Source organism: Neofelis nebulosa, chromosome 2 (assembly GCF_028018385.1).
Source record: "Neofelis nebulosa isolate mNeoNeb1 chromosome 2, mNeoNeb1.pri, whole genome shotgun sequence".
In the NCBI taxonomy this organism is placed as follows: Eukaryota; Metazoa; Chordata; class Mammalia; order Carnivora; family Felidae; genus Neofelis; species Neofelis nebulosa.
In genome coordinates this window covers 64,753,453-64,768,158 of record NC_080783.1, presented here as the reverse complement: position 1 = coordinate 64,768,158, position 14,706 = coordinate 64,753,453, and the positions used below count along the sequence as shown (strand labels likewise).

The following is a 14,706-nucleotide window of genomic DNA, read 5'->3' as shown; positions in this document are numbered from 1 at the left end:
ACAAGATGTGTACTTATAAGGCACTAACTTAGATGGCTCAAGAACAAGATTTGGTGTTAATAATAAAGGCCACCAAAGTAGGAAGGGGGAAGAGACATGAATCAAGAATGGCCTGAAACTGATCATGGTGGGTACACTAGGTTCTTCCTACTCTTCTCTACTTTAGGCTACGTATGAAAATTTTTATAATAAAAGGCTTAAAAAATGACTTTCACTTATTGACAGTTTATGAAGTCATTTCCTTTCATTGGGTTTACCAAGTCATACTTGTTCACACAGTTCAGAATTCAAAATATTATAAAAGGTATGCACTATACAAGTCCCCCTCCCCATTATCCTTCCGTTTCTTTGTACAAAGATATAGAGGTAGTTCCCCCCATTTCCCTCACAACAGGTGACACAGTATGCATTCTATTTCACCTTGCTGTATTCACTTAACTATGTAGCCTGGCGACACTTTTTTTCACGTCAATGTATACATTCTCCATTGCAGCTTGTGGGGGTCCCATAATGTAGATCTACCATGTAGCATATTTAATCGGGACACCTAAGTTGTTTCTAATCTATTGCAATCACAAACAGTGCTCTAATAAATAAGCTTATAATGTGTACTCCTGTCTACTGCCCTATTTTCTTGGTTGTACTATGCATTTCTCACATTTATTTAACTACTGCAACAACTGTTATCAGCAGGAGTAGATCCAAGTTTCATGGGATGTGAAGCTTACACAACTGGGAAGACCCTCTTTAAGATAAACAACACAAAATTAAAAATATGAAATTAGGTGTAAGTGTGTCTATTTCTTTAAAAGTAAAAATTCATACCAATTCACTGGTGTCCTAAAAATTAAGGTCATTTCTTCTGGAATAGTTTCAGACAACTGAACAAAAAATGCCTCCATAAGAATACCCCCTGATGGTCTAGAACACCTCTCCAACTAAAACACTCCATCTCCACCTAGAACACTCTGCAACTCCCAGAAACACACTGCACTTACAGGGCCCTGAAGCTTAAGTTTCAATAGGTACAGGGTGCCTAGGTGGCTCAGTCAGTTAAGCGTCCAACTCTCGGTTGTGGGTCAGGTTGTGACCTCGCAGTTTGTGAGTTCAAGTACAACGTCGGGCTCTGTGCTAATAGTGCAGAGCTGCTTGGAATTCTCTGTCTCTCCCTGTCTCTCTGTCCCTCCCCTGCTCGTGCTATTTCAAAATAAACTCAAAAATATCCTTTACACCTGCAAAGGATATCTGTGTCTCCTTGAACGATTGGCATTATCATCACCATCTCACAGATGAGGAAACTGAGGCTCAGCGATGCCAACAGCCTGCCCCACACTGCACAGTGGGTACTAAACGAAGGCCTGTTTTGATTCCAAGGCCTTTGTGTTTAACTGATATACAGAGTGCCTACACAGTGGTCTTAAGCCAACGACTAATAATATTTGACTAAACTTATCCTTTCAAAGAGAGGACTAATAAAAGCTAACACTTGCAGTATTAGTTCTTCAGGGAAGAAACATTTGATTTGAAACAAATTCTCCATTTCCCTTTTGTATTTTCAAAACCTCTATTCTCTCCTTTAAAAGAAAATAAATAAAAGCCCCCGTGAATATACCCAACTAAATACAGAGCCCAAGGTCAGCACTGTGCTTGTCACACAAGTCAGGCATCACCTGACAGGTTCTCTGGCACCTAGAGAGGGACAAACAATGAATCAAAGAGATGACTCAAGGCTTATCCTTTGTGTTGGGGGTGTGTTTGTTTTCTGCTGAGCTCTCCTGTTTCTAATAATACCCCAGATCCTCGCATTTGTCTAGAAACTAGACTAGAACCAAGGACTGTGATCAACTCTGCTCTAATAACTTGATGTAGAAAGAACCTAACCCTAAATACTAGAAAAGAGGCTTCTTCCACTCCAACTCAAAAAGCAGCAGGCTGGACTGATTAAGTATTTGGGGCAAACTTCAGCACTCAACAGCAGAAGCTACATCAGTGATTCTCACCAAGTGTGTCGCTGGGACGTGTTGCTAATAACATTCAATGCCTGCAAGCCAGAGGGCTGGGCTGAATACCCTGCAATGATGACAGGGACAGTTCGGTACAGGTAAGGGCTGTCCAGCCACAAATGCAAAAAGTAGTGATGGCTGAGAGGACTGAGGAGACAGGCCTTCATGGATGGGAGGGAGACACGAGTCAATACAGACATGGAGACACCTTACCCCAGACCTTTCGGGTTACTCTGGTCCAATAACAGAATGAAAAGGTCTGCACACGGAGGGCACTTGTCTAGTGTACGCACTCTACCGACGTGCACTGCACCTGCGTGCCTACTGTCACGGACAGCCATGCAGGGTCACACTGAAGACCACAATAACCCACAGACTTTGAGAGTTCACCGTGCTTTCAGCACCGCTTCAGAAATAGAAGCGTTTAAATTAATCGAAGGGTACAAGGTTCTAAACTTTCAAACTCATCAAAAAAACTCTCAAAACTGCTTTTCTTGCAGTTAGATAAATACCACCTTTATTCAACCTGAAATTTAGCAAAAATGAAATTGAAAGTAAAATTGCCTCTATCAAAAAGCTATGTTCTAAAATAACATTATTTACAGGATGATTTAACAACAACTTAACCAAAACAACAGGAAAACATGTTCTGCCTCAGACCCAAATGTTCTCTAACAGGGCAGCCCAGATACATGCTTAAAAGAGATCACATGGATTCATTTGTTCATTCATTCATTCATTATTTATTTATTTGGAATGATTCTACATTCCTTGAAACTGGAACACTTCTGTCAGAAGAATTTCTATTTTTATCAGCGTTACCTGCTATTTGTACGGAACCATCCTCACCCAGAAGAATATTACCAGCTTTCAAATCCCTATTAGAAAAAAATGAAGAATGAATTATGGAATATAGACACTATATTGCATCAATTCACTCAGAGATTTAAAAACAATCATATAATGTAGCTGTTTAAAGTAATTATCATTTTATAAATATTAAAATTATATCACAGATTTAAAAAGTTATAGGGAGAAACGGCGATTTTATAGTTTGCTCCTGGGGGGTGGTTAGGATTTTAGTGACAAATATTTTATGTGAAATCATTATCCAAATTTAATTAAATCACGAGTGAGTACATTCTTTATGTTGTAGAGTTGGAGATCGCCCATTAACTCACCATACTATCTTTTCTCAAGAATTAAAGCTGATAATTCTATGTAAAGCTGTTCTACTTCCACTTAAATTTGTCTGTGGAACAATTCCAGATTAATCCCAGCAGCCTCTTAAACAATGGATTGGATCAGCCTCTCCCCTGGAGAGATACTGATTATAAATGCCAATTATAACATTCTATAATATATTTCTTCATTATATAGAAGTCTTAACACTTAAAAAGAAAAATAACTTACAAGTTTGAAACCTAAGGTCATGTTTTTTTCTAATTACCAAAAGACATGGCAGATATCCTTAAATATATGGCCCACATATAGCGCAAGGTAGGGGAATTGCAATACCAGCATTACTAATAAATGGTTATTTACTCACAGCTATTCCTAGGGGCCCAAGTAACACTAACTCTTTTGAAACATCACACACTCCTATTCTAGGCTGTTTGGCTATTTAAAGAATTAGCATTTTATGTCACAAAAGAAGATGAAATTAGCTACCCCCCCCTTTCCTCACACCACCATGCCAAAAATAATGAACATATTACAACATTTGGAACAGTTTTGCCTGTATTAGATAGTTAGAGATGCTATCCTGTTCAATTAAGCATACTTCAAGAGTAGTATTGTTAATTTTTTTTAGTGAGTTCACTAGGTACTTTTTTATATTCTGCTTTTATTTCAGTGAAAATGGATAAAGCAATGCTAAGGATACTAATATATTTCATCAAAATTTATTCTCTCGGGGCACCTGAGGGGCTCAGTCGGTTAACCACCGATTTTGGCTCAGGTCATGATCCCCCAGTTCATGGGGTCGAGCCCTGCGTCGGGACTCTGTGCTGAGAGCTCGGAGCCTGGAGCCTGCTTCAGATTCTATGTCTCCCTCTCTCTCTTTCTCTCTCTGCGCCTCCCCCACTCGTGCTCTCTCTCAAAAATAAACTTTGAAAATAATTTTTTAATTTATTCTCGTTTCTTTAAGTACTTTTTTCACAACTATTTGGCCTAGCTCAGAAATAATGTTGATACCTACCAGCAATATGTTTTCCTTAACAGTCTTTACAAACCAGAGCTGAATATACAAATGGCTGAATTTAAACATCTCTGCAGAAGTCATACCTGTGAATCTGACCATTTCTGTGTAGATAGTCTAAGCCTTCCAAAACCTCTTTAAGAATTGTTGCTATTATTGCCTCTTCCAGAACTCCATTCTTGTGTTCCCCTCGATTAACAATGTACTTTATGATATCCAACATGGAACCTAGGTGGAGAGACAGAAGAATCGAAACATCTGTGTAAGCACAAGCACCTTCATTACCTTTCTAGCTTGGGCTCCACTATTTAGAAAATTGAATGGAAATGTCAAAATACGTTTGTTTATTTGACGCAATTGCTCCCAAGGCACACAAACAATTGCATGGCAGCACGTGACCAGAAACACGAGATCCAAGTTTGCAAGAGCACTTTCAGCATAAGAATAACTCTGGGTCAGGATGCAAAAAACTGTTCACGGTCACTCCAGGGTTAGTCCTTTCTCCCACACATGCACAATTGGTTACAGACTCAAAAGGGGATTCAAGATGTCCGAACTGAAAAAAAAGAAGAGGCGGTGGCCAGGGGAACAGACCGCAATGAACTGAGAGCCAGAAGCACAGTCTCCCTGAACATCTAGGACACAGGTAGGAGGGGAGAAAAAAAAAAAAAAAGTATATTGCCTCCAGACCCCTGCTGATAACCAGAATATTCCTTTCTGTGACTCTGGGCAATCTTTATTTTTGTTTACTTGATCCATAATGTACTGACTTTTATAATGAAATAAATACACGGTACTTTGTTACCACGAACAGATTAGGATCCCTGGCATTCTGAGTTCATGTTTCAACACATACTAATTAATATTCCAAACCTCCCGGTCATTTTAAAAGCCCTAATTACCTGGGGGTTCAACATTTCTGAAGAGTTAACAAATGGCTTACCTCAGGACCTGAATCTGGCTCTAGGCGCTCTATGATTAACTGGGAGTACTGAGTTTCCACATCAGGTATTACCACACCAGACTAGCTGCCTGCCCCTCATTAAGAGATTTCATATGATAAAATATTATAAAAGAAAACAAATACATATTTCCCCCTCAGAGAAACAAAACATCTATTTATTCATTGAATCTTAAATTCTTTAGTAGTTTTGAAAACAATACTTCCACAACCGCTTCATTTTCATATTGTAAGTATATACCAGGTAAGGCACGTATGTATGCATTTCTGGCTTGCTAAAAGAAAAATGAGCAATAGTCCACATCGGCCCAGGTTTCTCTGACCTGTGGAAACCTGTTTAAAACTCGTTCTTCTTACCTAAAGCCCAGGCAGACTAAGTTGGATTTTTTTAAAAAGACAATGAAATTTTCTATCCAGTCTTCAGGCAACGGGATACGGGACATTGTTAAGCTAGTCAAAGGTTAATTGGGATCAAAATAAAGACAGGAAGTAAAATTCTCAGTTTGAGCAGTGTTTCTGGGGCTGCCTAGGGTCCCAGGTCACCAGAACCTCGATCCCTGCAACAAGAGATTGGGTGAAGGGTCGTCTTACTGACAAAGCACCAGCCTCGGCAGAGACAAGGAGCAATGCCCACACTCAAACCCTGCAGTCTGGCTCCAGCAGGCTGCCTTTTTCTTTCTTCTTTCATTTCTTTCTTTTCATGTTTAATTAAAACCCGAAGTAGGCACTCAAGGAAACAATGACTAATAGGATTGACAAGACTGGGAACAGAACCTAACTCAGCTCTCCCAGGCTCCCCACTGAGACCCGCGCAAGTGGACCCAAAGCAATCACAGCATATTTGTCCTGTCAGCTCTGGGCCTCTGCTTGATCCAAGAGAGTTTCTTTACAACAACAACAACAAAAATGAAGATGCCTCCTCAATTCTGCCTTCACTGGAACCAGGTCTACAGGTTAAAACGGGCTCTACAATATAAATTCAGCTATACTGGTTCTGGCTTCATCCAGGCAGTGCAAAATGTCTTCCTCTGCTCCTAAACGACACTTCACCTCTGGAAAAGATATACAGAGTGATACATGTGGGAATGCTGGGTGTTACAAAGAAAATCACTGGGGCTTTCTAAGCTTAAATTTTCATGTCTGTAAAATGAAGGTGATAATTCCTGTGGTGTAGCACAGCTTTTAAGTCAACAGGTCCTACTGCCACAAATTCCGGTGCTCACAGCTACTGTGTATGTGACCTTGGGCAAGCTGCCCGACTCTCTTAAGTTTTGGGGAACTTTCTGAAGAGCAGGGACAGTGACACTTGCCATTCAAAGATGCTGTCCAGATTAAATGAAATAAGGTAAGTAAATTGCCTTGAGCAGAATCTAGCCACAGAGTAAGTGTTCAATAAAGTTAATGGCTATTATTATCATTCTCTATCAACTAGTGATGCTAAGAGATTAAAAGAAAAAATACGGCAATGTAAAAGTGCCTTATAAGTTAAATTGTCAATGACTTTTATAACTTCATTGACCTGAGGCCAGAGTGAAAGTTACTTTGCCTCTTCAAATACAAACACGGGATGAAAATAGTGCCACTTCCGATCAACACTGCAAGCAAATAATTTAGCATGCACAGAGTTTCTCTCCATTTCAACTGAAACAATATTTACTGAGTACCCACTGGGTGTCAGGTTCAATAAGGGAGAAGTCCATTAGACCATGCTCTCCTCATCAAGTCCACAATCTAATCTAAATCTGTACTGTCCAATATCATAGCCACTAGCCATCTGTGGTTATTTAAATATAAGCTAGTTAAAAATGAATAGAAATCCAGTTCCTCCAGAAATTCAGTAACACCAGCCACATGTCAAGTATTTAAGAGCCACATGTACCTAGTAGAAACTGGAGAGCACAGTTATAGAACATTTCCATCATCACAGAACTTTTAATGAACGGCACTGAGGTAATTCACTATATTACAATGTGTTAAGGACTTGAATAATATTAAAAACAGAGTTTAAACAGGAAGGACTGGTTAACTTTTGTGTTGCAGAGAGGACGTGACCTCTTAGGACTTTGGCATGTGGAGAAGGAAGGACAGACATCTAGGGCTGAGGAGCAGCACAGGGGAGACATCGGGGTGCAGAGGTATTTAGAGAGCCTCACCTACACCAAGAAGGCTGGGCAGAAGAGGACACGGGTATTCTAGGAAGTTTAGCCATATTATGAAAGCTTTTCAATACCAACGTGAAGAAATCTGGGCTTTATTCTCTAGGTAAATAATAAACCAAGCAAAACTTTAAATACAAGAGTAAGGGGACCAAATGTAAAGTTGTATGCAATGTTACGGCTTGCACAAAAGACAAAAGAACACACACACACACACACACACACACACACACACACACAAGCAAACAATAACAAAACCCACTTACCTCCACTTAGTAATTTCATGACCAGCCAAAGTTCATCTTTTACCACAAAAGAGGTGTAATAGGTCACTACGTTGGGATGGCTGCACTGACTCATGGCTTGAATTTCTTTCTGTAAAAAGAACAAAACGTGACATAGTCTCACGGGGTAAAAATCGGGAAGCAAAACACACTGAGCACACCTAGGCACTTTTCCTACTTAAAAACATATGTGGGGGGCTGCTTAAACCATTAGTTCAAAGAAGCTGCATGAGAACTAGTCATTCATCCAATTATCAACTTGCTGGAATTCAGAAAGGCCTCTTTAGGAGACCACAGAGCCCTCTGGACCGGTCCCAGGACACAGAAACCTCAGGGAGCATATCACCCAGATCACTCCCTACTCAGTAGCAGAGAGCCCCATCACACATGACTGAGTGCCTCGTGCCTGCAAGGAAGGCTGCGATAGAGAAAGAAAAGGCTGAGTGAGTCATTAGGGGACCTGGGTCCTACTGCCAAGCCTCAACTCTGGCGGGTCTTAGATCCTCCCTCATCCAAAACTGTTTCTGCTTCTCAGGACTGCTGTGATGGTAAATGAGCAAATACCCATTAAGATGCTAGAACGTAATTTCCCAAATTCTATTTCATGGTAGATAGTTTATCAAGAAAAAAAAGGGGTGGGCAGGCTAGTGGAATAAGCTCAAGAAACATCAGATCATACATCTCACTCTAAAAGGGTTATAGGGAACATTATTACTGTCAAAGACTCTGAGAATTCCTGCAGTAGATAAGCTGTTCTAGTTGAATCCACATGAACAATGCAGCTAAATAATGCTTTGTGGGTCACAATTTAGGAAACACTACTACTATAGAGGAAAATAAGTTTCATATAGAGACACAAAACAATAAAGTTTTGAAATCAAATAGGCAACTTCAATAAACCACATTTTCCTGCAATACTAAAGTTCCCATTGGTTTTGGTGTATTGTCTTAAGTTATTGCCAGATAACTCCTATAAAGCTTCAGTCTCCAAAGGCAAGGGAAATAAAATCAAAAATGGAACTATTGGGACCTCATCAAGATAAAAAGCTTCTGTACTGCAAAAGAAACAATCAACAAAACTAAAAGGCAACCAACAGAATGGGAAAAGATATTTGCAAATGACATATCAGATAAAGGGTTAGTATCCAAAATCTATAAAGAACTTACCTAACTCAACACCCAAAAAACAAATAATCCAGTGAAGAAATGGACAGAAGACATGAATAGACACTTTTCCCAAGAAGACACCCAGATGGCTAACCAACACATGAAAAGATGCTCAACTTCACTCATCGTGAGAGAAATACAAATCAAAACCACACTGAGATACCAGCTTACACCAGTCAGAGTGGCTAAAATTAACAACTCAGGAAACAACAGATGCTGGCAAGGATGTGGAGAAACAGGAACCCTCTTGCACTGTTGGTGGGAATGAAAACTGGTGCAGCCGCTCTGGAAAACAGCATGGAGGTTCCTCAAAAAATTAAAAATAGAAGTACTCTACAACCCAGCAATAGCACTACTAAGAATTTATCCAAAGGATACAGGAGTGCTGATTCATAGGGGTACCTGTACCCCAATGTTTATAGCAGCGCTTTCAATAATAACCAAATTAAGGAAAGAGCCTAAATGTCCATCAACTGATCAATGAATAAAGATGTGGTTTATATATACAATGGAATACTACTTGGCAATGAGAAAGAATGAAATCCTGCCACTTGCAGCAATGTGGATGGAACTGGAGGGTATTATGCTGAGTGATATAAGTCAGTCGGGAAAAGACAGATATCATATGTTTTCACTCATATGTGGAACTTGAGAAACTTAACAGAAGACAAAGGGGGAAGAGAAGGGGAAAAATAGTTACAGAGAGGCAAATCATAGAAGACTCTTAAATACAGAGAATAAACAGAGGGTTGATGGTGGGGCGGGGTGGGAGAGGGGAAAATGGGTGATGGGCATTGAGAAGGGCACTTGTTGGGATGAGCACTGGGTGTTGTATGTAAGCGATGAATCATGGGAATGTACCCCCAAAACCAAGAGCACACTTTACACACTGTGCGTTAGACAACTCGACAATAAATTACATTAAAGTGAAAAAAGAAGAAAGAAAAAAAAAACACTAGAAAAAAAACAAAATAAAATAAAACTTCAGTTAACCCTCAATCAAGGGTATCAGACTAGTGTAACTCCCTCTCAAGGTGCCGTCCAAAAGCCACAAAAAATAACGTAAGTCATCAAAGAAACCTTATACATGCTATGATGTATTTATGATGAAAGAAAAGTGCATTTATGCATCGTATAAATATTTTCAGTAGTAATGAGCATCTAGTTAACTCTGAATTAATTTTAAATCACCCAGCCGAAAGATTCCAAATGGGGATGCAACCCTTGCACATCCAGTACTACTTAATCCTCAAAGTGCCAATACCCCATTTCTCAGAATACTGGACCAAAACACTATGACATGTAACACACATATATACCTTAGTTTATATGTTTATATAAGTGCTTTTTACCAAGGATAAACATAGAAAAAAATCACTAATTTTTCCATTTTCATTATATAACAACACTTTCCATTGCTCATCTCCTTCATCCATTTAACTAATTACAGGTTTTCTAAATCTGACACTTTTCAATTCAGCTACTCCTGTCCTTTGAACAAGATCTGAGACCTGAGGTCCAGTTTCCATCTGTTTCTGGTGTTAGGTTTTGATATCACGAGATGCCGCTGAAGGAGAAATGCAACACTGCACAGGCCATTCCTACCTTAAGTCACTAGCACCTGTTCACTGTGGGGACGGACGGCTCACGTGGAAGGCGTGCAGCATCAGGTAGGGTACAGTATACACACAGATGCCCCCCGCTGCTCACAGAAAGGAGAATGATGTTTCTTGAAAGTGTGGGTGCTCCACATTCTCATCATTTCACATTTAATGCAAATGAATGCTTATCTAGCTTTCTAACTCCAAACTTTTAAATCATTAATCTAAATGAACAATAAACAACCAATGCCCATATGAAAGGAAATTCTTCTGCACTGAAGCAATACTGCGCCAAACTCTGGAAAAACCCGTTTTCTTGCACTTTCCATTTAGATGGGCAGTATCACTTCCTACCCAGAGTATCAGGTTCTCCAACACTGCAGTGAGCAAACTATTTGTGTTGGGGGTGGGGGCATGCATACACATGCGTGGGTATATGCGTGTGTATGTGTGTGTGTGTATGTGTGTGTGTGTATGTGTGAAAGAGAAAGGGAGGGAGGCAGGGAGGGAGAGAAAGTAGGGGGGAGAGGGAGAAAAGGCAACAGGGGGAGATGTACAGAGGGAGGGAGAGAGAGAAAAACTCTTTAACCTGTGGATATAACTTACCAAGTTCTAGTCCTTCAAAATTTTGGGTCTTAGAGGTACCAGATGGACATTTAAAGGTCCTGAAGATTTGGGGGCACCTGGGTGGTTCAGTCGGTTCAGCATGTGACTCTGCTTTTCAGCTCAGGTCATAATCCTAGAGTCATAGGATCAAGTCCTGAGTCAGGCTCTGCAATGAGCATGGAACCTGTTTGGGATTCTCTCTCTCTCTGCCTCTGTCCCTCTCCTGCTCTTTCTCTCTCTCTAAAATAAAAATAATAATAATAATAAAATATAAAGGTCCTGAGGATTTAAAAGAAAGAGGCAGGGAGAGGGACATAGATACTGCCCCTAGTAATACACCCCTGGACCAACACGAAGGCAGATGGAGGCAAAGACAGAAAACCTCAGAGCAGACTTACCATCAGTCTGACCACTCATAACCTCACATCCTTCCTTGCAGCCTCACAGTTCCTCTTCACTGCTTCGCTAGGGTTCCATACCCCCACTCCTACATCATGCAATTTCCTACACAAGCCATTCCATGTAGCAGAGCCTCTAATACTTAAAGACATGGGAAAACCTGCCTTAGGGAGAAACAACAGTCACTTAGCCTCAGCGTATGACCTGTGCTATCACTGAGCCTCCATGATAAGTATTTCCACAAGCAGTGCAGAAATACACTCACAGAAGAACAAATGAGGTGTTCTACCTGCCTATCCAACATTATTTCAGTTTATACGTAAGCCTTGTATTTAGTTGCCTTCTAGAGAGATGCAAAATTTTATATTTATATATTTGTATTTTTGCTATGGTCTGAATGTTTGTGCCCACCCCCTGAATTCATAAGCTGATGGCCTCAGGAAAGGGGGTCTTTGAGAGGTGACCGGGTCTTGCGGATGGAACCCTCATGAATGAGATTTGTGCCAGTATAAGAGACCCCAAAGAACTAGCCTGCCCCTTCTGCCACAGGAAGCAGTGAGAAGTCTCACTGCAGTGAGAAGTGGGAGTGAGGCTCCCACTCGACCATCTCAGCACCTTGACCTTGGACCTCCAGCCTCCAGAACTGTGAGAAGTAAATTACTGTTGTTTGTAAGCCACCAAATCTGTGGGATTTTTCTTACAGCAGCCTGAATCAATTAAGACAACTGTATATACTTTTTATATTTTATATGTTGAAAATATAAATATTTCTTGAATCAAATGTTCTTTCCATAGAACTACTCTCTCCATTTCTTTTCAGAACAGTGATGGCAGCTGCTCTTTGAATCCTTCCCTGGGAACAGTCTACCAGATAAATTATCCAAGCTTTTCCCATTGTCCTAACTTCACTCACAGGATAGGCAAAGCCCTTTATTCCCAAACATATTCATTTCTCTCTATTTCTAAAAGTGACAAAAGTATTGCCCAAAGATGATTAAGTGGGTATGATTTTAAAAAAAAAAAGTTTTTAGGGCACCTGGGTGGCTCAGTCAGTTGAGCTCCAACTCTTGATTTCAGTTTAGGTCATGATCCCAGGATCTTGGGATCAGGCCCTGCATCGGGCTCTGTACTGAGAATGCAGCCTGCTTAAGATTCTCTCTCTCTCTCCCTCTCTGCCTACCTCCCCATCGCCCCCAGACCCACTCATGCTCACTCTCTAAGTAATAAAATAAAAAGGTTTATCCAATTCTCCCTACAAAATGAGAGGGTTCTAAAACTCTATTCCCTTCACTAGGATACAATCCATAGATGCAAGATTTGGAAAAATGCTTCTCAAACTTGAAAGTGTACACAGATCACCTGGGGACCAAGTGAAAATGCAGATTCTGATTCAGTTGGTCTGGGGTGGGGCCTGAAATTCTGCATTTCTATCAGGCTTCCAAGTAAACTGGTTAAGTCCAGAAACCAGACTCTAAGTGACTAAGTGGTGGAAAGCAAACAGAGGCACTTGGGTATGGGGACAGGTGAAAGGAAGGAGCACCAAGGGCCACAGTGAAGGTGATGGGGTTAGAGCCTGAGGAGGGGAGCAAGCCCAGAGGCACCGCCCAGCTGAGTCTGACCTGAAGAAAGGGGTAGGAAACAAAGCTAGAAATAGGGGAGACTAGTAAAGAATTCACAGGGAGAAAAAAACACGAGGTCAAGATCTGAAGAACTTACACAACTCTGAAATCCGGACAACACATGTGCCAAAACTGCAGTCGAGGACTGTAGCACAGTGACTCCCTTGGAAGAGTCTAGTGAAATAAGACAGACATGCCATCAGGTGCCAAAGCAAGCCACAGCCTGGTATTTAATCTGCCCTGTGGACCAAAGAGCTGCTCATGCAGCTTCATCTGAAACACACCACAAACGAAATTTCACAAGAGTGGGAAAACAGGCCTAAAATGGGATAGCAAGAAAAAGGCCTCCCCATCTGCCAGCACTGAAGCGGCAGCCACAGCAGCAGCCCTCTGCTGGGAGCTGGGTGGGCGGATGACAGACCGATGAGGGACACGCACGTGCAGCTGCGGGGCCAGCCTGGCCACATTTGCCCCACCGGGGCACGATATAGGCCTCTCACGTGGGATAGTCCAGGTTTGGTGGGGGACACAAAACACACAGAATACCCTACCTTAGAATATCCCGGAAATAGGATTGCTTGGGAGGAAAAAAAAAGAAAAAACTACCAAAAAACCAAAAACTGAAAAAAATGGAAAGAAAGTATATTTAAGTGTTTATGAGGGCTTTTGTAATAGTTCTCTATGGCCTTTGTTCCTCCTACCACCACCACCACCATCACGAAAGAAAGAAAGAAAGAAAGAAAGAAAGAAAGAAAGAAAGAAAGAAAGAAAGAAAGAAAGAAAGGAAGGGGAGGAAGGAGGGAAGGAAGGGAGGAAGGAAGAAAAAAACCTTCTCCTATAAACCATACTGAGGACAAGCAAGAACTGTGGTTCACAGGGTTGGGAGCCACTGAGGAAGAGCTAAACTCCTAAGACAGGGCTGGCTTGGAAGCTTGGCTAAGCCACTGAGCAGCCCGATTACCCCGGCAGGTTACCCCATGTCCTTGAACCTCAGTGTCCTGTCATAAAAGGAGATTATTAATGCCGTCTACATAGGATTTTTGTGAAATAAGTGAAACGAGACCTACAGCACTCCTCGCAGGATGCCTAGCACATAACACAAGCGTTAAAAGACAGCCTCTCAATGTCTCGGTTCCTTCTCTGCAGATGAGCAACCCCATACTGATCACTTACCTCAAGTGTCCCAAATTCCTGACTCAACCTCAAAGAAACGGAGACAGACGCTGGCAGCAGCGCCTACCCTGCCCTACAGAAACATCAATCACAGAACGTGCTCCGTGTGTCCTGCCAGCTCTAAGAGTCTGTAATGTGTGTATAGGTCACTGGGCCACGAGTCTGTAGCTTTATTCCTGACTCTACGTTGTCTCCCACAGGAGTTTTCCTAAGTACTTCACCCCGTGTTTAATTCATACTACCCTGTCAAACTTCATGCATCCTGGTACACCGCCTCAAGCCCTTTTGTGATAAGGAGCCTAACATATACTTATGCAAAGGGTTCAAAACACCTAGCATAGGGGCACCCGCCTGGCTCTGCGGGCAGAGTGTGCGACTCCTGATCTCAGGGTTGTAAGTTCAAGCCCCACGTTGGGTGCAGAAGTTACTTAAAAAATAAAATCTTTTAAAAACAAAAATAAAAAAACACAGAGCACAGAAAAGAGTTTGAAGATATAATAATTAGGAAAAGTTAAAGCCTAGTGTCTTTTGTTCCTA

At 41.2% G+C, this 14,706-nt stretch overlaps 1 protein-coding gene across 1 annotated transcript in view; it reads right to left on the bottom strand.

Annotated features, from left to right (window-relative positions):
* The window catches only part of STK39 (serine/threonine kinase 39), a 314,459-nt gene that overhangs the window by 229,737 nt on the left and 70,016 nt on the right, over positions 1-14,706 (bottom strand). The window contains exons 3-5 of the mRNA XM_058714960.1: positions 7,587-7,695; positions 4,290-4,431; positions 2,826-2,881 (exon numbers count right to left, since the gene is read on the bottom strand). Of these exons, the coding sequence (XP_058570943.1) occupies positions 2,826-2,881; positions 4,290-4,431; positions 7,587-7,695 (307 nt within the window). The remainder of the gene's footprint in view (positions 1-2,825; positions 2,882-4,289; positions 4,432-7,586; positions 7,696-14,706) is intronic.